The sequence below is a fragment of the Pseudophryne corroboree genome, chromosome 2, assembly GCF_028390025.1.
Source record: "Pseudophryne corroboree isolate aPseCor3 chromosome 2, aPseCor3.hap2, whole genome shotgun sequence".
Lineage (NCBI taxonomy): Eukaryota > Metazoa > Chordata > Amphibia > Anura > Myobatrachidae > Pseudophryne > Pseudophryne corroboree.
The window spans coordinates 19876506-19897731 of NC_086445.1; the positions used below are offsets into that span (position 1 = coordinate 19876506).

A 21226-nucleotide genomic window follows, 5' to 3' on the forward strand; every position below is an offset into this window, starting at 1 on the left:
CCACTCTCCCGGGTGTAGATTGTGACGACTCAGGAAGTCCGCTTCCCAGTTGTCCACCCCCGGAATGAAGATGGCGGACATTGCTCTTGCGTTTCTTTCTGCCCAGAGGAGTATTTTTGCCACCTCTCGCAAGCAGACTCTGCTTTTTGTCCCTCCTTGTCGATTTATGTAAGCCACCGCCGTGGCGTTATCAGACTGAACTTGGATCGCCCGATCCCTGAGCAGAGGAGAAGCCTGAAGTTGAGCATTGTAGATCGCCCGAAATTCCAGAATGTTGATTGGAAGAAGGGCTTCGTGGGTTGACCATCTACCCTGGAACGAAGCCCCTTGGGTGACAGCTCCCAATCCTCGCAGACTCTCATCCGTCGTTTCGAGGATCCAATCCTGAATCCCGAAACTGCGACCTTCCAGCAGGTTTGAGGACTGTAACCACCACAGGAGGGAGATCCTGGCCTGAGGTGGCAGACGTATTATCCGGTGCATCTGAAGATGTGATCCGGACAATTTGCTCAGGAGATCCAATTTAAATGTTCTGGCATGGAACCTTCTGTATTGGATGGCCTCTTATGAGGCTACCATCTTTCCCAACAATTTTATGCAGAGATGGATGGATATCTGAATAGACCGTAGGACCAGTCGGACCATCTCCTGGAGCGTCCTTGCTTTGTCCTCCGGGAGGAACACTTTCTGAACCACAGTATCCAGAAACATTTCCAGGAACAGGAGCTGTTGAGTAGGCTCTAGGTGGGACTTCTATAAATTGAGATTCCACCCATGTCGTGACAGCAGCTGAATAGTGCGGTCTACATTGAGTAGTAGAAGCTCCCTGGATCTCGCTTTTATCAAGAGATCGTCCAGGTAAGGGACAATATTGACTCCCTGGACTCTGAGCTGGAACATAATCTCCGCCATTACCTTCGTGAAGACCCTCGGAGCTGTGGATAGGCCGAAAGGCAGCGCCTGGAAGTGGTAGTGATCGTTCAACAGGGCAAACCGCTGGTAAGCCTGGTGAGGCTGCCAAACTGGGATATGGAGATAAGCGTCCTTTATATCCAGAGAAACCATGAACTCCCGTTCTTCCAGACCCTCAATCACTGCTCGCAAGGATTCCATCTTGAACTTGAAAACCTTGAGGTAAGGGTTCAAGGATTTTAGATACAGAATGGGCCTTACCGAACCGTCCGGTTTCGGTACCACAAACAGGTTGGAGTAGTAACCCGTTCCATGTTGTTGTAGTGGCACTGGAACAATGACTTCGGACTGGGCCAACTTTAGGATGGCCTGTTGCAGCGTAACGCGTGTATCCTAGCACTGATAGTGCCTATCTCCTTGAGTGAATCACAGAGGACGCGTGCAGTGTCTTGAATGTGTCTTATAAGGGTCACCGTAGTGACCAGGGGCATATCTCCCGCAAGGCCCTCTTGAATTTGAGTTGCCCAGGTATGGATGGCGGGAGTCCTCCAGCAACCCGCAAGCATAGGTATTTGTGATACGCCAGCCGCTGTGTAAGTAGACTTTAGTGTAGTTTAAATTTTCCTATCCCCAGAGTCCTTTAGCTGAAAGGAGCCAGGAAAAGGTAATACTACCTTTTTTGATAGGCGGGTGACTGACACGCCTATGGCTGGGGGTTCTTCCCAATTTTTCCTTCCTTCTGGTGTAAATGGGACAGTGTGTAAAAACAGGATTTTAATACCTACCGGTAAATCCTTTTCTCCTAGTCCATAGAGGATGCTGGGGTCCACTCAGTACCATGGGGTATAGACGGTTCCGCAGGAGCCATGGGCACTTTAAGACTTTTCTAGAGTGTGAACTGGCTCCTCCCTCTATGCCCTTCCTCCAGACCTCAGTATAGGAACTGTGCCCAGGGAGACGGACATTTCGAGGAAAGGATTTACTTTAAAGTTAAGGTTGAGATTTACACCAGCTCACACTTCAACCATGCCGCACAACATGGCATTCAACAAAACACATACAACAGCATGAACATTACATCAAACTTGCTGAAAACATTTTCAACAAAATAATAACTGCAGGTAAACTACGCACTGGGTTGGGTGCCCAGCATCCTCTACGGACTAGGAGAAAAGGAGCAGCAGTCTTCCAAAGGGATTTTTAATACATCCCTGATAGCAAGAATGAGTGTCTCAATACCCTGTGTAGAAGTGGAATCCTCTGTATTAGGTTCTAATTCCTCCCCCTCCTCCTGAATATTCTCATCAGATTGAGAGTAAATCAGGCAGCCCACGTTTTAGTGGCCCAGAACTAGGGAGGGGGGGCTGTTTTTTATCTGCCTTAGCAGCCAGGTCTACAACAGCCTGTTGCAGTTGTTGTGTTGTCTGTTTATTAGCAGTGAGCTGAGAGGACATGTCTGACATCATAGTTTTTATGGCACCGAGCCAGGATGGCTACGGATTCTCTCCCACAGTCTCCTCACTAACCTGGGAAGACTGACTGCATTGTTCACAAGATAGGGAACCCGTTGTTGAAGGAGAGAATCTGGTGTGACAAACCTTGCATATTTGGTGTTTGACTATGTTTTCAGTAACACTTACACACACACACACACACACACACACACACACACACACACACACACATTACAACAGCAAGCCTGCCCTTAATGTATGTGAGAAGGAGACCTAGAGTGAGAGGAGGACACCACACCCCAGCCTATCACAGTAGAAACCAAATTATTTGTCCTTTTCAGGACACTAGTTTGTGTACAATAGCGGCTCTCCCACTGTTATACATCCCTGTACCAGTTTCCTGCTTATCCCGGAGTGCTTGGAGGAGCTGTGTGACCTTGCTGCTGCAGCTCTAAGCAGGGTAAGGCGTCAAAAAGCCGCTGGTTCCGCTCTGAGAAAGCTCCGCCTCCTGTAATGGCGCCGGAGCTATTGTATTATTTAAACTGGCAAAGTCTCCTTTTTCAGTGTAAAACGTCACATGAATGCTAATTCACACCACCGCTGGCCAGTGTACACAGGGGGGCTATAGTGGGTCCCCCCGTGGAGGGTCCCATATGCCGCCCCTGTGTTATGCCGCACCAAGGATAGGGAGACCCCTCTAGTGGGGCCCCCGGTTTGTACTCGCCACTCTTCTCACCTTTAGGATTCTGTTAGGGGTGTGCGGCGTGCTGCGATTGCGACCGCTAAGGCGCAGTGCCCCATAGAACAAACAACCTCCCAGGTGGTCCTGCAGCGGGGAAGCGGATCGGATGCCTTACAGAGGCCCCCCAACTCCCACGGTGCAGGTATACTGCTGCCCACACAGCATACTGAAAACAATAAAAGTTTAAAACAAAACTGAAGAAAATCTCTGGAGCTGCAGACTGTGCATCCTCTCCTGATAGCACTTTTGCCTAAACTGGCTGTGGGAGGGGCATAGAGGGGAGGAGCCAGCACACCCAGTGGAAGAAATTTAAAGTGCACCGGCTCCTTTGGACCCCGTGTATACCTCACTGAATTACATGAACCCCAATATCCCTTATGGATGCTAGAGAAAGTGTTGGTAACAACAGCTGGGAAATATATTAGATTTACCACTAAATACCAAATATTAGACTATAGTGGCCACATTAGTGACAGGGAAACTATACCTAACATTACTTCATACACCGTACTTGCTGCTCCATCCAAACATCACACTCAGTATGATCATTACTCTCATCCTCCCTGACTCATTCCCTCATCCAGACGTCACACCGCTCACATCACGCTCAGTATAATCATTACTCCCATCCTCCCTGACTCATTCCCTCATCTAGACGTCACACCGCTCACATCACACTCAGTATGATCATTACTCCCATCCTCCCTGACTCATTCCCTCATCCAGACGTTACACCGCTCACACTACACTCAGTATGATCATTACTCCCATCCTCCCTGACTCATTCCCTCATCCAGACGTTACACCGCTCACACTACACTCAGTATGATCATTACTCCCATCCTCCCTGACTCATTCCCTCATCCAGACGTCACACCGCTCACATCACACTCAGTATGATCATTACTCCCATCCTCCCTGACTCATTCCCTCATCCAGACGTCACACCGCTCAAACTACACTCAGTATGATCATTACTCCCATCCTCCCTGACTCATTCCCTCATCCAGACGTCACACCGCTCACATCACGCTCAGTATAATCATTACTCCCATCCTCCCTGACTCATTCCCTCATCTAGACGTCACACCGCTCACATCACACTCAGTATAATCATTACTCCCATCCTCCCTGACTCATTCCCTCATCTAGACGTCACACCGCTCACATCACACTCAGTATGATCATTACTCCCATCCTCCCTGACTCATTCCCTCATCCAGACGTCACACCGCTCAAACTACACTCAGTATGATCATTACTCCCATCCTCCCTGACTCATTCCCTCATCCAGACGTCACACCGCTCACATCACACTCAGTATGATCATTACTCCCATCCTCCCTGACTCATTCCCTCATCCAGACGTCACACCGCTCAAACTACACTCAGTATGATCATTACTCCCATCCTCCGTGCTTCATTCCCTCATCCAGACGTCACACCGCTCACATCACACTCAGTATGATCATTACTCCCATCCTCCCTGACTCATTCCCTCATCCAGACGTCACACCGCTCACATCACGCTCAGTATAATCATTACTCCCATCCTCCCTGACTCATTCCCTCATCCAGACGTCACACCGCTCACATCACGCTCCGTATAATCATTACTCCCATCCTCCCTGACTCATTCCCTCATCCAGACGTCACACCGCTCACATCACACTCAGTATAATCATTACTCCCATCCTCCCTGACTCACTCCCTCATCCAGACGTTACACCGCTCACACTACACTCAGTATGATCATTACTCCCATCCTCCCTGACTCATTCCCTCATCCAGACGTCACACCGCTCACATCACGCTCAGTATAATCATTACTCCCATCCTCCCTGACTCATTCCCTCATCCAGACGTTACACCGCTCAAACTACACTCAGTATGATCATTACTCCCATCCTCCCTGACTCACTCCCTCATCCAGACGTTACACCGCTCACATCACACTCAGGATCATTACTCCCATCCTCCCTGACTCACTCCCTCATCCAGACGTCACACCGCTCACACTACACTCAGTATGATCATTACTCCCATCCTCCCTGACTCATTCCCTCATCCAGACGTCACACCGCTCACATCACGCTCAGTATGATCATTACTCCCATCCTCCCTGACTCACTCCCTCATCCAGACGTCACACCGCTCACATTACACTCAGTATGATCATTACTCCCATCCTCCCCGCTTCCTTCCCTCATCCAGACGTTACACCGCTCACACTACACTCAATATGGTCATTACTCCCATCCTCCCTGACTCATTCCCTCATCCAGACGTCACACCGCTCACACTACACTCAATATGGTCATTACTCCCATCCTCCCTGACTCATTACCTCATCCAGACGTCACACCGCTCACATCACACTCAGTATGATCATTACTTCCATCCTCCCCACTTCCTTCCCTCATCCAGACGTTACACCGCACACACCACACTCAGTATGATCATTACTCCCATCCTCCCCACTTCATTCCCTCATCCAGACGTTACACCGCTCACACTACACTCAGTATGATCATTACTCCCATCCTCCCCGCTTCATTCCCTCATCCAGACGTCACACCGCTCACATCACACTCAGTATGATCATTACTTCCATCCTCCCCACTTCCTTCCCTCATCCAGACGTTACACCGCACACACCACACTCAGTATGATCATTACTCCCATCCTCCCCACTTCATTCCCTCATCCAGACGTTACACCGCTCACATTACACTCAGTATGATCATTACTCCCATCCTCCCCGCTTCATTCCCTCATCCAGACGTCACACCGCTCACATCACACTCAGGATCATTACTCCCATCCTCCCTGATTCATTCACTCATCCAGACGTCACACCGCTCACATCACACTCAGTATGATAATTACTCCCATCCTCCCTGATTCATTCACTCATCCAGACGTCACACCGCTCACATCACACTCAGTATGATCATTACTCCCATCCTCCCCGCTTCATTCCTTCATCCAGACGTTACACCGCTCACACTACACTCAGTATGATCATTACTCCCATCCTCCCTGACTCATTCCCTCATCCAGACGTCACACCGCTCACATCACGCTCAGTATGATCATTACTCCCATCCTCCCCACTTCATTCCCTCATCCAGATGTCACACCGCTCACATCACACTCAGTATGATCATTACTCCCATCCTCCCCGCTTCATTCCCTCATCCAGACGTTACACCGCTCACACTACACTCAGTATGATCATTACTCCCATCCTCCCCGCTTCATTCCCTCATCCAGACGTTACACCGCTCACACTACACTCAGTATGATCATTACTCCCATCCTCCCCGCTTCATTCCCTCATCCAGACGTTACACCGCTCACACTACACTCAGTATGATCATTACTCCCATCCTCCCCGCTTCACTCCCTCATCCAGACGTTACACCGCTCATACTACACTCAATATGATCATTACTCCCATCCTCCCCACTTCATTCCCTCATCCAGACGTCACACTGCTCACATCACACTCAGGATCATTTCTCCCATCCTCCCCGCTTCATTCCTCATCCAGACGTTACACCGCTCACATCACACTCAGTATGATCATTACTCCCATCCTCCCCACTTCACTCCCTCATCCAGACGTCACACCGCTCACACTACTCAGTATGATCATTACTCCCATCCTCCCCGCTTCATTCCCTCATCCAGACGTTACACCGCTCACATCACACTCAGGATCATTACTCCCATCCTCCCTGCTTCATTCCCTCATCCAGACATCACACTGCTCACATCACACTCAGTATGATCATTACTCCCATCCTCCCCGCTTCCTTCCCTCATCCAGATGTTACACCGCTCACACTACACTCAGTATGATCATTACTCCCATCCTCCCCGCTTCATTCCTCATCCAGACGTTACACCGCTCACATCACACTCAGGATCATTACTCCCATCCTCCCCTCATCCAGACGTTACACCGCTCACATCACACTCAGTATGATCATTACTCCCATCCTCCACGCTTCACTCCCTCATCCAGACGTCACACCGCTCACACTACACTTAGTATGATCATTACTCCCATCCTCCCCGCTTCCTTCCCTCATCCAGATGTTACACCGCTCACACTACACTCAGTATGATCATTACTCCCATCCTCCCCGCTTCATTCCTCATCCAGACGTTACACCGCTCACATCACACTCAGGATCATTACTCCCATCCTCCCCTCATCCAGACGTTACACCGCTCACATCACACTCAGTATGATCATTACTCCCATCCTCCACGCTTCACTCCCTCATCCAGACGTCACACCGCTCACACTACACTTAGTATGATCATTACTCCCATCCTCCCAGCTTCATTCCTTCATCCAGACGTCACACCACTAACACTACAATCAGTATGATCATTACTCCCATCATCCCCGATTCATTCCTTCATCCAGACGTCACACCGCTCACACTACACTCAGTATGATCATTACTCCCATCCTCCCCGCTTCATTCCCTCATCCAGACGTCACACCGCTCACATCACACTCAGTATGATCATTACTCCCATCCTCCCCGCTTCATTCCCTCATCCAGACGTCACACCGCTCACATCACACTCAGTATGATCATTACTCCCACCCTCCCCGCTTCATTCCTCATCCAGACGTTACACCGCTCACATCACACTCAGGATCATTACTTCCATCCTCCCCGCTTCATACCCTCATCCAGACGTTACACCGCTCACACTACACTCAGTATGATCATTACTCCCATCCTCCACGCTTCATTCCCTCATCCAGACGTTACACCGCTCACACTACACTCAGTATGATCATTACTCCCATCCTCCCCGCTTCCTTCCCTCATCCAGACGTCACACCACTAACACTACAATCAGTATGATCATTACTCCCATCATCCCTGATTCATTCCTTCATCCAGACGTCACACCGCTCACACTACACTCAGTATGATCATTAATCCCATCCTCCCTGCTTCATTCCTTCATCCAGACGTCACACCACTAACACTACAATCAGTATGATCATTACTCCCATCCTCCCCGCTTCATTCCTTCATCCAGACGTTACACCGCTCACACTACACTCAGTATGATCATTACTCCCATCCTCCCCGCTTCATTCCTTCATCCAGACGTCACACCGCTCACACTACACTCAGTATGATCATTACTCCCATCCTCCCCGCTTCATTCCCTCATCCAGACATCACACCACTCACACTACACTCAGTATGATCATTACTCCCATCCTCCCCGCTTCATTCCCTCATCCAGACGTCACACCGCTCACATTACACTCAGTATGATCATTACTCCCATCCTCCCCACTTCATTCCTTCATCCAGACGTCACACCGCTCACACTACACTCAGTATGATCATTACTCCCATCCTCCCCGCTTCATTCCCTCATCCAGACGTCACACCGCTCACATTACACTCAGTATGATCATTACTCCCATCCTCCCCGCTTCATTCCCTCATCCAGACGTCACACCGCTCACACTACACTCAGTATGATCATTACTTCCATCCTCCCCGCTTCATTCCCTCATCCAGACGTCACACCGCTCACATCACACTCAGTATGATCATTACTTCCATCCTCCCCGCTTCATTCCTTCATCCAGACGTTACACCGCTCACATCACACTCAGGATCATTACTCCCATCCTCCCCGCTTCACTCCCTCATCCAGACGTTACACCGCTCACACTACACTCAGGGGCAGATGTATTAACCTGGAGAAGGCATAAGGAAGTGATAAACCAGTGATATGTGCAAGGTGATAAAGGCACCAACCAATCAGGTCCTAACTGTTACCTTACATATTGGAGCCGATTGGCTGGTGCCTTTATCACCTTGCACATATCACTGGTTTATCACTTCCTTATGCCTTCTCCAGGTTAATACATCTGCCCCTCAGTATGATCATTACTCCCATCCTCCCTGCTTCATTCCTTCATCCAGACGTCACACCGCTCACATCACACTCAGTATGATCATTACTCCCATCCTCCCCGCTTCACTCCCTCATCCAAATGTCACACCGCTCACACTACACTCAGTATGATCATTACTCCCATCCTCCCTGCTTCATTCCCTCATCCAGACGTTACACCGCTCACATCACACTCAGTATGATCATTACTCCCATCCTCCCCGCCTCATTCCCTCATCCAGACGTCACACCGCTCACACTACACTCAGTATGGTCATTACTCACATCCTCCCCACTTCATTCCCTCATCCAGAGGTCACACCGCTCACATCACACTCAGTATGATCATTACTTCCATCCTCCCCGCTTCATTCATTCATCCAGACGTTACACCGCTCACACTACACTCAGGATCATTACTCCCATCCTCCCCGCTTCATTCCTTCATCCAGACGTTACACCGCTCACACTACACTCAGGGGCAGATGTATTAACCTGGAGAAGGCATAAGGAAGTGATAAACCAGTGATATGTGCAAGGTGATAAAGGCACCAACCAATCAGGTCCTAACTGTTACCTTACATATTGGAGCTGATTGGCTGGTGCCTTTATCACCTTGCACATATCACTGGTTTATCACTTCCTTATGCCTTCTCCAGGTTAATACATCTGCCCCTCAGTATGATCATTACTCCCATCCTCCCTGCTTCATTCCTTCATCCAGACGTCACACCGCTCACATCACACTCAGTATGATCATTACTCCCATCCTCCCCGCTTCACTCCCTCATCCAAATGTCACACCGCTCACACTACACTCAGTATGATCATTACTCCCATCCTCCCTGCTTCATTCCCTCATCCAGACGTTACACCGCTCACATCACACTCAGTATGATCATTACTCCCATCCTCCCCGCCTCATTCCCTCATCCAGACGTCACACCGCTCACACTACACTCAGTATGGTCATTACTCACATCCTCCCCACTTCATTCCCTCATCCAGAGGTCACACCGCTCACATCACACTCAGTATGATCATTACCCCCATCCTCCCCGCTTCATTCCCTCATCCAGACGTCACACCGCTCACACTATACTCAGTATGATCATTACTCCCATCCTCCCTGCTTCATTCCCTCATTCAGATGTCACACCGCTCACATCACACTCAGTATGATCATTACCCCCATCCTCCCCGCTTCATTCCCTCATCCAGACGTTACACCTCACATCACACTCAGTATGATCATTACTCCCATCCTCCCCGCTTCCTTCCCTCATCCAGACGTCACACCGCTCACATCACACTCAGTATGATCATTACTCCCATCCTCCCCGCTTCATTCCCTCATCCAGACGTTACACCGCTCACACTACACTCAGTATGATCATTACTCCCATCCTCCCCGCTTCATTCCCTCATCCAGACGTCACACCGCTCACACTACACTCAGTGTGATCATTACTCCCATCCTCCCCGCTTCCTTCCCTCATCCAGACGTCACACCGCTCACATCACACTCAGTGTGATCATTACTCCCATCCTCCCCGCTTCATTCCCTCATCCAGACGTCACACCGCTCACATCACACTCAGTATGATCATTATTTCCATCCTCCCCGCTTCACTCCCTCATCCAGACGTCACACCGCTCACACTACAATCAGTATGATCATTACTCCCATCATCCCCGATTCATTCCTTCATCCAGACGTCACACCGCTCACACTACACTCAGTATGATCATTACTCCCATCCTCCCCGCTTCATTCCCTCATCCAGACGTCACACCGCTCACATCACACTCAGGATCATTACTCCCATCCTCCCCTCATCCAGACGTTACACCGCTCACATCACACTCAGTATGATCATTACTCCCATCCTCCCCGCTTCACTCCCTCATCCAGACGTCACACCGCTCACACTACACTCAGTATGATCAATACTCCCATCCTCCACGCTTCATTCCCTCATCCAGACGTTACACCGCTCACACTACACTTAGTATGATCATTACTCCCATCCTCCCTGCTTCATTCCTTCATCCAGACGTCACACCACTAACACTACAATCAGTATGATCATTACTCCCATCATCCCCGATTCATTCCTTCATCCAGACGTCACACCGCTCACACTACACTCAGTATGATCATTACTCCCATCCTCCCCACTTCATTCCCTCATCCAGACGTCACACCGCTCACATCACACTCAGTATGATCATTACTCCCATCCTCCCCGCTTCACTCCCTCATCCAAATGTCACACCGCTCACACTACACTCAGTATGATCATTACTCCCATCCTCCCTGCTTCATTCCCTCATCCAGACGTTACACCGCTCACATCACACTCAGTATGATCATTACTCCCATCCTCCCCGCCTCATTCCCTCATCCAGACGTCACACCGCTCACACTACACTCAGTATGGTCATTACTCACATCCTCCCCACTTCATTCCCTCATCCAGAGGTCACACCGCTCACATCACACTCAGTATGATCATTACTTCCATCCTCCCCGCTTCATTCATTCATCCAGACGTTACACCGCTCACACTACACTCAGTATGGTCATTACTCACATCCTCCCCACTTCATTCCCTCATCCAGAGGTCACACCGCTCACATCACACTCAGTATGATCATTACTCCCACCCTCCCCGCTTCATTCCTCATCCAGACGTTACACCGCTCACATCACACTCAGGATCATTACTTCCATCCTCCCCGCTTCATACCCTCATCCAGACGTTACACCGCTCACATCACACTCAGTATGATCATTACTCCCATCCTCCCCGCTTCACTCCCTCATCCAGACGTCACACCGCTCACACTACACTCAGTATGATCATTACTCCCATCCTCCCCGCTTCATTCCTTCATCCAGACGTCACACCGCTCACACTACACTCAGTATGATCATTACTCCCATCCTCCCCGCTTCATTCCTTCATCTAGACGTCACACTACACTCAGTATGATCATTAATGCCATCCTCCCCGCTTCATTCCTTCATCCAGACGTTACACCGCTCACATCACACTCAGGATCATTACTCCCATCCTCCCCGCTTCATTCCTTTATCCAGACGTCACACCGCTCACACTACACTCAGTATGATCATTACTCCCATTCTCCCCGCTTCATTCCTTCATCCAGACGTCACACCGCTCACATTACACTCAGTATGATCATTACTCCCATCCTCCCCGCTTCATTCCTTCATCCAGACGTTACACCGCTCACATCACACTCAGGATCATTACTCCCATCCTCCCTGCTTCACTCCCTCATCCAGACGTCACACCGCTCACACTACACTCAGTATGATCATTACTTCCATCCTCCCCGCTTCATTCCCTCATCCAGACGTCACACCGCTCACATCACACTCAGTATGATCATTACTTCCATCCTCCCCGCTTCATTCATTCATCCAGACGTTACACCGCTCACACTACACTCAGGATCATTACTCCCATCCTCCCCGCTTCATTCCTTCATCCAGACGTCACACCGCTCACACTACACTCAGTATGATCATTACTTCCATCCTCCTCACTTCATTCCTTCATCCAGACGTTACACCGCTCACACTACACTCAGGGGCAGATGTATTAACCTGGAGAAGGCATAAGGAAGTGATAAACCAGTGATAAACCAGTGATATGTGCAAGGTGATAAAGGCACCAACCAATCAGGTCCTAACTGTTACTTTACATATTGGAGCTGATTGGCTGGTGCCTTTATCACCTTGCACATATCACTGGTTTATCACTTCCTTATGCCTTCTCCAGGTTAATACATCTGCCCCTCAGTATGATCATTACTCCCATCCTCCCTGCTTCATTCCTTCATCCAGACGTCACACCGCTCACATCACACTCAGTATGATCATTACTCCCATCCTCCCCGCTTCACTCCCTCATCCAGATGTCACACCGCTCACACTACACTCAGTATGATCATTACTCCCATCCTCCCTGCTTCATTCCCTCATCCAGATGTCACACCGCTCACATCACACTCAGTATGATCATTACTCCCATCCTCCCCGCTTCATTCCCTCATCCAGACGTTACACCGCTCACACTACACTCAGTATGATCATTACTCCCATCCTCCCCGCTTCATTCCCTCATCCAGACGTTACACCGCTCACACTACACTCAGTATGATCATTACTCCCATCCTCCCCGCTTCATTCCCTTATCCAGAGGTCATACCGCTCACATCACACTAAGTATGATCATTACCCCCATCCTCCCCGCTTCATTCCCTCATCCAGACGTTACACCTCACATCACACTCAGTATGATCATTACTCCCATCCTCCCCGCTTCATTCCCTCATCCAGACGTTACACCGCTCACATCACACTCAGTATGATCATTACTCCCATCCTCCCCGCTTCATTCCCTCATCCAGACGTCACACCGCTCACACTACACTCAGTATGATCATTACTCCCATCCTCCCTGCTTCATTCCCTCATCCAGACGTCACACCGCTCACATCACACTCAGTATGATCATTACTCCCATCCTCCCTGACTCATTCCCTCATCCAGACGTTACACCGCTCACACTACACTCAGTATGATCATTACTCCCATCCTCCCCGCTTCATTCCCTCATCCAGACGTCACACCGCTCACATCACACTCAGTATGATCATTACTCCCATTCTCCCTGCTTCATTCCCTCATCCAGACGTCACACCGCTCACATCACACTCCGTATGATCATTACCCCCATCCTCCCCGCTTCATTACCTCATCCAGACGGCACACCGCTCACACTACACTCCGTATGATCATTACTCCCATCCTCCCCGCTTCATTACCTCATCCAGACGTCACACCTCACATTACACTCAGTATGATCATTACCCCCATCCTCCCCGCTTCACTCCCTCATCCAGACGTCACACCGCTCACATCACACTCAGTATGATCATTACTCCCATCCTCCCCGCTTAATTCCCTCATCCAGACGTCACACCGCTCACATTACACTCAGTATGATCATTACTCCCATCCTCCCCGCTTCATTCCCTCATCCAGACATCACACCGCTCACATTACACTCAGTATGGTCATTACTCCCATCCTCCCCGCTTCATTCCTTCATCCAGACGTTACACCGCTCACATCACACTCAGTATGATCATTACTCCCATCCTCCCCGCTTCATTCCTTCATCCAGACGTTACACTGCTCACATCACACTCAGTATGACCATTACCCCCATCCTCCCTGCTTCATTCCCTCATCCAGACGTCACACCTCACATTACACTCAGTATGATCATTACCCCCATCCTCCCCGCTTCATTCCCTCATCCAGACGTCACACCGCTCACATCACACTCAGTATGGTCATTACTCCCATCCAATGGAGTTGTATGGGACCTGTCAGCTCACTCACGTCAGTATTGCCTGCTATGTGGCGTATTGAGGCAAGATGTATGATGACACATCGGTAGGTGTGCAAGACTAGGTTAGGTGTACATGGACAGGCTACTGTAGGTGTACAATGGCACTTCTGTACAACAGAGTGTATTCCTGGCTGTAGACTGAACATATTAAGCTGGAAGAGTCTCTTATGGTCAGTTTTTTTCTCTACTTTTAATTCATTTATAATCCAGCCTACGTGAATGATGCCAATCTGTCGCCTACAAGGCAATTAGATGTATGAGGCTATATTTCTGTAACATTAAATAAAACATACATAAGCCAACACTGTGGGCTTCTCCTTTCTTTCAGGTACATCATTTAGCTGCACGGGGTGTAGGCTCAGTATAGGGTGCAGGGGATATTCCTCCTTCAGATACACCTTATCACATCATGCACGCCCTCATGCAACTTTTACAAAGCACCCTGCTGCCGGGCAACGGATGCTGTATGTATTTGCATCTTCAGATCAGTGCATTGGGGTAATATTATATAGCAATAAATAACAAAAAAATAACAAAAAACACAAATCAAAAGGAAGAAAAAAAATAAAAATCTTCACCTATCCCGGACGAGCCCAAAAACAAGAAGACCAGGGGGTGTTCCTCATCGTACCAGCCGTTCTCCTTCCTGCGGATGGCTTAGGATTCGGATGACAATATGGAGGGAGAAGAAAGGAGGAGAAGGAGAAAACGCTTATAAATCAATGACAGAGAAGCAAGTCTAATTATCACTAAGTATACGCAATGTTTTACTGGTCTGCTCTCACTCAGAAGTCCTCAGGACCATTAGAGGCGGTAATCTGATTAGCTGGCAGTGCCCCGGAGGAGGCTAATCAGGTTAGTATGGATATGGAAAGCTGCCCAGAGCCCGTCTCAGATAAACTTTTCCTGGATGTGCACTCAGGGTTGCCAGGGAGACGCGGCGTAGAGGGTGCGGAGAGCGCAGCGGGGTCACGTTAGAATCCTCTTCTTAGGAATGACTTACAGCAAGGGTCTGTTTGCCTCTCTGAGATCTGGATGGTACCCCCCCCCCCCTCCCCTCCCGAAGGTCACAGTGACTTTCACCCAAAGAGCTTACCATCCAAATCTTGTCAGCAGAAGGGAGAGGGGGGGCTGGTGTGAGAATGTGGGGGACAGGGAAGAGTATTGTATCGCCAGCACTGTACACCCATCTCAGTATACAATACTGCTGTGCCTCCGTAATAACCACATAATATTATGGGAATAACGGAGGAACAAACGATACGTTGTATTTTTTAAAAATATTTATGAACAGGGTTTTACAATTTCCTTTTACGGTTTACAACTTAACATTGCGGATGACAGGCCAAATACCTATAACCGTCGTTTCATTACATAGAATCACAAGTCATTCTTATTTATATTATTACAGAGAGCCATTGTTCCTTCCTCTGCGGGTGGTCAGGAACTCTGTAATACTTCTCTTCCGGAAGGTTAGGTTACTAATCGTTACTGAAGACTATTCCCATATCTGCTGTACATACATTAACTGTCCAGATAGGTTTCTCCTACAGATAGCTACACCGGCGCGGTAATATTAGGGGAGCTGCACAGTCAATGTCTTTCCACCACAGACAAGAAGATATATAGACGATGACCGCAGGCTTCCACACACGCGTAATGCACAGTTTCTGTGCACAAGTAAGAGACACAAAACTGTGCATTTATTATTATTTTCTGTGCAGAGTAAATACTGGCTGCTTCTGCATGTAGCCCACCTGCAGTGCAACACGGTTGTGCCAAAGTGCAAAGTTATATCCTCTTTTTTTGCTTTACTCCCAACGCAGAATCAGGCCCGCTACGCGCTATAACACCGACTGCCGCAGGGGGTGGGGTGTACAGTCCCTGCAATCCCGTCGCTTGTAACTCCGATCGCAGTTCCCTCTTTAGCCAAATAGAGAAACGAATCACAAATTTACTGTAATCTTATTAGTTTTATATAAAACACATTTAGCATTTTTGTAAATGACGGCAATATATATATATATAGCCGTGTGTCCTTCTGTAGAAAACGGGTCGTTCGGCGCTAAATATTTACTTTATTCCGGGAGAAAGTTTTCCCCCAGCCCGATACGTTTCTCCTATTACGGTTATTTCCTATATAATATAGTGCAATCATCCCAACTGGAACGCACTGGTGATTTGCTGCCACGAGATGCTAAACGCTGTGCGATGGCGGCCGACACCTGCGTAACACCCCAACATCGGTGTGCCAGGAGAGCAGTCGCTGCGCAGATGGCTCCGATGTGTTTTCTGCTCAATGGAAGGAAATTACAAGACAAAGGAACAAATCTCTTAAACCCCCCCCCTCAGGATGAGCCGCAGCCGGGGGGAGACTGGTTTTATATTATACATCTGTATCATTGTGATCGCACGGGGCCCTACAGCTCTCTATTGAACGGATAAATCCTCTGTATTGTTTTACACAAATCAATACCTCTGCAGTTATCTGGGCTTCAAGTGAGAGAAATTGGTTTCAGCCAATTTGTGAATGTAATAAATGTTGTTCTATCAAATCTATTCATTTGGGGGTGGGTGCGGGGGTCCGGATCTCGCGCGCAGGGCTCAGGGTGGGAGAGGCTTTGCCCTGTACCATAACCGCATGTGCGTGATGTCCTTATGTAGGTAAAGATTAGCAGAGGGGGCGCAGGGATGTAACGGGATATCAATCACATGACAACGCAGGTCGCGGAAATCGGTGGCCCAGATTTGTCTTTTTGCAATAACGTCTCCCCCCTGAGATTGTGATGGAAATAAGTGATGTAACACGGAGAGAGGAGATTTCTCCCAGGCTCCGGCATCTGACGGAGAGCTTGTTGTGTTCAGGTTCATGACATCACGGGGGCCATCTGCCCACCATGGACTGCGTACAGCCAGATGTCTCTCCTCTATGTACATAACATCAGACTGGTAATGGATCTCTCTCCGCAGCAAGGTGGGTCACCACCCTCCCCGTGCATTGCTCGGCACAGACCACACTATATCAGTGAGAGAAATTTGTTAAGCCGCTGCGGTGGACTCGCAAACTTCACATGACCTCTCACATGCACAAACGTTAATTATCCCCTATGTGGATACTCCGGTTATTGGAGGGTACCCCGAATATAGCACAGAGGGGTAGGCAGACACGGAAGCTGGGGATTGCAGATCCATTGCAGGCGTCCATTCTGCAGGGTGCTGCAATCCAACCTATGCACCCAGTGTAAAGAGTTAAACCCCCCCCCCCCAATACCATGTACAGAAATGACAGCGACCGGCTAATGAGAATCCTTCCCTTCCACTTAGCTGAGCCCACACCAGAACGTACACGGACAGCGACGAGCTGCCCTGTGAGAGCAGATATCCCGCGGCTGCTGGGGGGAAATAAGGCACGTTCCCCATAATTCAATCAGGGCCCACAGAAAGCGAGCGGGCGTAATGTGCGCTGACACCACCTGTGACAGCCGCAGACACCGACCATTCATCACAGGCCAACAATTAGCTGCAGCAGCCTGCAGGCAGAGCCTGGTCCCTGGTTAGGGCGACATGCACACCAGTAATATTCACTGCTGCACTATACATCAGTGCTGTGTATGACACACAACAAGTACAGAGGCTGCGGCTCTGCTGAACGGTACACATAAAGGGGGGTATTCAATTGTTTGAAAAGTCAGTTGTGTGTCTGTTTTTTCCTATCTAATAGACAGGGAAAAAAACAGACAACCAACTGACTTTTCAAACATTTGAATTCCCCCCAAAGTGTTCATGAATATTACAATAAATTCCCCGGGGTCCGGAGAAATGAGTCCTATAGCTGGCGGCGTGGAGTAGTATTACTGTAGGGTTGGGATCGTGTGATCGGCGCTCGGGATAACGGCGGTCAGCATACCGACGCCAGGACTCTTTCCGCCAGAATGCCGGCTGGGGGATGAGCACAAAGAAGCCCCTTGCGGGCTCGCTGCATTCACCGCGCTGCGGGCTCGGGGGCTCACTGCGATTGCCACAGGTTCTATTCCCACTCTATGGGTGTAGTGGACACCCACGAGTGGAAATGGTCCCTGTGTGTCTGCTTTCCGATGGTCTGCATTTCAAGCGGTCACTATACAGACGCAGGGATCCTGCCCGCCGGTAACGTGACTACATCCCTTACTGATCATAAGGGAAGGAGAACGGCTATCTCATTCACTGGGCCGCACAGCGCCACAGGTAGAGGCGCCAATTAGCCTTCAGAAATACACGGCGGCCTGACGGATGACCAAATATCACAGCATGTCAGGCGACAGGCGCAACAAAATAGCAATTTAATACCTACCGGTAATTCCTTTTCTCCCAGTCCGTAGGGGATACTGGGATGGTCTAAGTAACATGGGGTATAGTTGGGGTCCATTGGATTCTGGCACTTTAAAAATTCTTCAGAGTGCTGGCTCCTCCCCTCTATGCCCCTCCTGCAGACTTAGTCTAGGAAACTGTGTCCGAGGAGACAGACATACCACTAGAGGAAGAAAATAGATAAGGAACATATAATGAACAATGATTGCAGGAAACAACGAAGCATTGAGGGGGGCGCCCAGTATCCCCTATGGACTACGAGAAAAGGGAATTACCGGTAGGTATTAAATTCCTATTTTCTCTTACATCCTAGGGGATACTGGAATGGTCCTAGTACCATGGGGATGTCCCAAAGCTCCCAGACCAACCAAACTGAAGGTCTTCTGTAGCCAAGGTACCGAACTTGTTAAACTTTACAAATGTGTTTGAACCAGACCAAGTAGCTGCTCAAAATAACTGCAAAGCCGAGACAACACGGGCAGCCGCCCAGGAAGAACCCACCGACCTTGTGGAGTGGGCCTGAACAGAACTCGGCAGCGGGAAGGCTGCTGAAGAGTAAGCATGTTGGATAGTCAGACGGATCCAACTAGCAACTAACTGCTTAGAAGCAGGACATCCAATCTGTGTAGCATCACAGAGAACAAACAGGGAATCAGATTTCCTGTGACGAGCTGTTCTCTTGACAAACACCTTCAAAGCCTGCACAACGTCCAAGGATTTTGAAGAAACTGACGTGTCAGACAACACTGAAACCACAATCGGCTGGTTGATGTGAAATGCCGACACGACCTTAGGCAGAAACTGTGGGCGAGTCCTGAGCTCCGCTCTATCCTCGTGGAACACCACATAAGGGCTCTTACAGGAAAGGTTCCCAATTCCGAGACACACCTCGCTGAGGCCAAGGCCAACAACATGACAGTCTTCCAAGTCAAATATTACATGTCCATCCGGTGTAAGGGTTCAAACCATTCAGATTGGAGAAAGGTCAGGACCAAATTGACATCCCATGGTGCCGTGGGAGGTACAAAGGGTGGCTGAATCCGAAGGACACCTTTTAAGAACGTCTGGACTTCCGGGATAACAGCCAACTGTTTCTAGAAAAAAATAGACAGGGCTGAGATCTGAATCTTAATGGATCCTAAACGAAGGCCCATATCCACACCGGCTTGCAGGAAGAGCAAGAACCTATCCAAATGAAAATCTGCAGTGGAGTACTGTCGACTCTCACACCAGGAGACATACTTCTTACATATGCGGTGTTAATGCTCAGATGTGACCACCTACCTAGCCTGGACCATAGTCGAGATAATCTTGGCGGGAAGTCCTTTTCGGGCTAAGATCTCCCTTTCAACCGCCATGCTGTCAAACGTAGCCGCGGTAAGTCTGGATAGACGAACGGTCCTTGCATAAGAAGGTCCTTTTGAAGCGGCAGAGGCCAGGGCTCTTCGAGGGACATGACCAGGAGGTCCGCATACCAGGCCCGGCGAGGCCAATCCATAGCAATCAGAATTGCCTGAACACTTTCCCTTTTTAGTCTTTTTAGGACCCTGGGAATGAGAGGAATCAGAGGGAATAGATAAATAAACTGGTAAATCCACGGCGCTGTCAGAGCGTCCACCGCTGCTGCCTGTGGATCCCTCGTCCTGGAGCAGCTTCTTGTTGAGTCGAGAAGCCATCATGTCGATCAGCGGGCAGCCACACCAGTGAACCAACAGTTGAAACACCTGCGGGTGAAGGCCCCACTCCCCCGGGTGCAGGTCGTGCCTGCTGCGGAAGTCTGCTTCCCAGTTGTCCACACCTGGAATGAAGATGGCCGACATGGCCCTGGCGTTTGCGTTCCGCCCAGAGGAGTACCCTGGACTTGCGGACCTGCTTTTTATTCCTTCTTGTTTGTTTATGTACGCTACCGCCGTGGTGTTGTCTGTCTGGACCTGTATGGCCTGATGTTGGAGGAGAGAAGCAGATTGTAGAAGGGCATTGTAAATTGCCCTGAGTTCCAGAATGTTTATATATCGGAAGAGAGGCCTCATGAGGCGACCACCTTTCCATGGAACTGAAGCCCCTGGTTTACAGCACCCCAACCGCGGAGGCTCGCATCCGTTGTTAATAGAATCCTGGCCTGAATTCCGAAGTGTCGACCCTCCATCAGGTGGGAGATCTGTAACCACCATAACAGGGAAATCTTGCTCTTGGTGAAAGGGATATATTTGCTCACCGGCAGTAGCTTGTGAAATCCACTTGTTTAGTTCATCACCAAACAAAGCTTTCCCCGTAAAGGGGAGGTTTTCAACGCACTTCTTGGAATCAGCGTCCACGGTCGCAGCCACAGAGCCCTGTGCGCCGTCACAGCCATAGCC

General features: G+C 49.4%; 1 protein-coding gene across 1 annotated transcript in view; it reads right to left on the reverse strand.

The window, feature by feature from the left end:
* CLPB (ClpB family mitochondrial disaggregase) overlaps window positions 1–21226 on the reverse strand; it is a 148788-nt gene that overhangs the window by 20715 nt on the left and 106847 nt on the right. The window contains exon 8 of the mRNA XM_063950902.1: window positions 15101–15178. Coding sequence (XP_063806972.1) covers window positions 15101–15178 — 78 coding nt within the window. The remainder of the gene's footprint in view (window positions 1–15100; window positions 15179–21226) is intronic.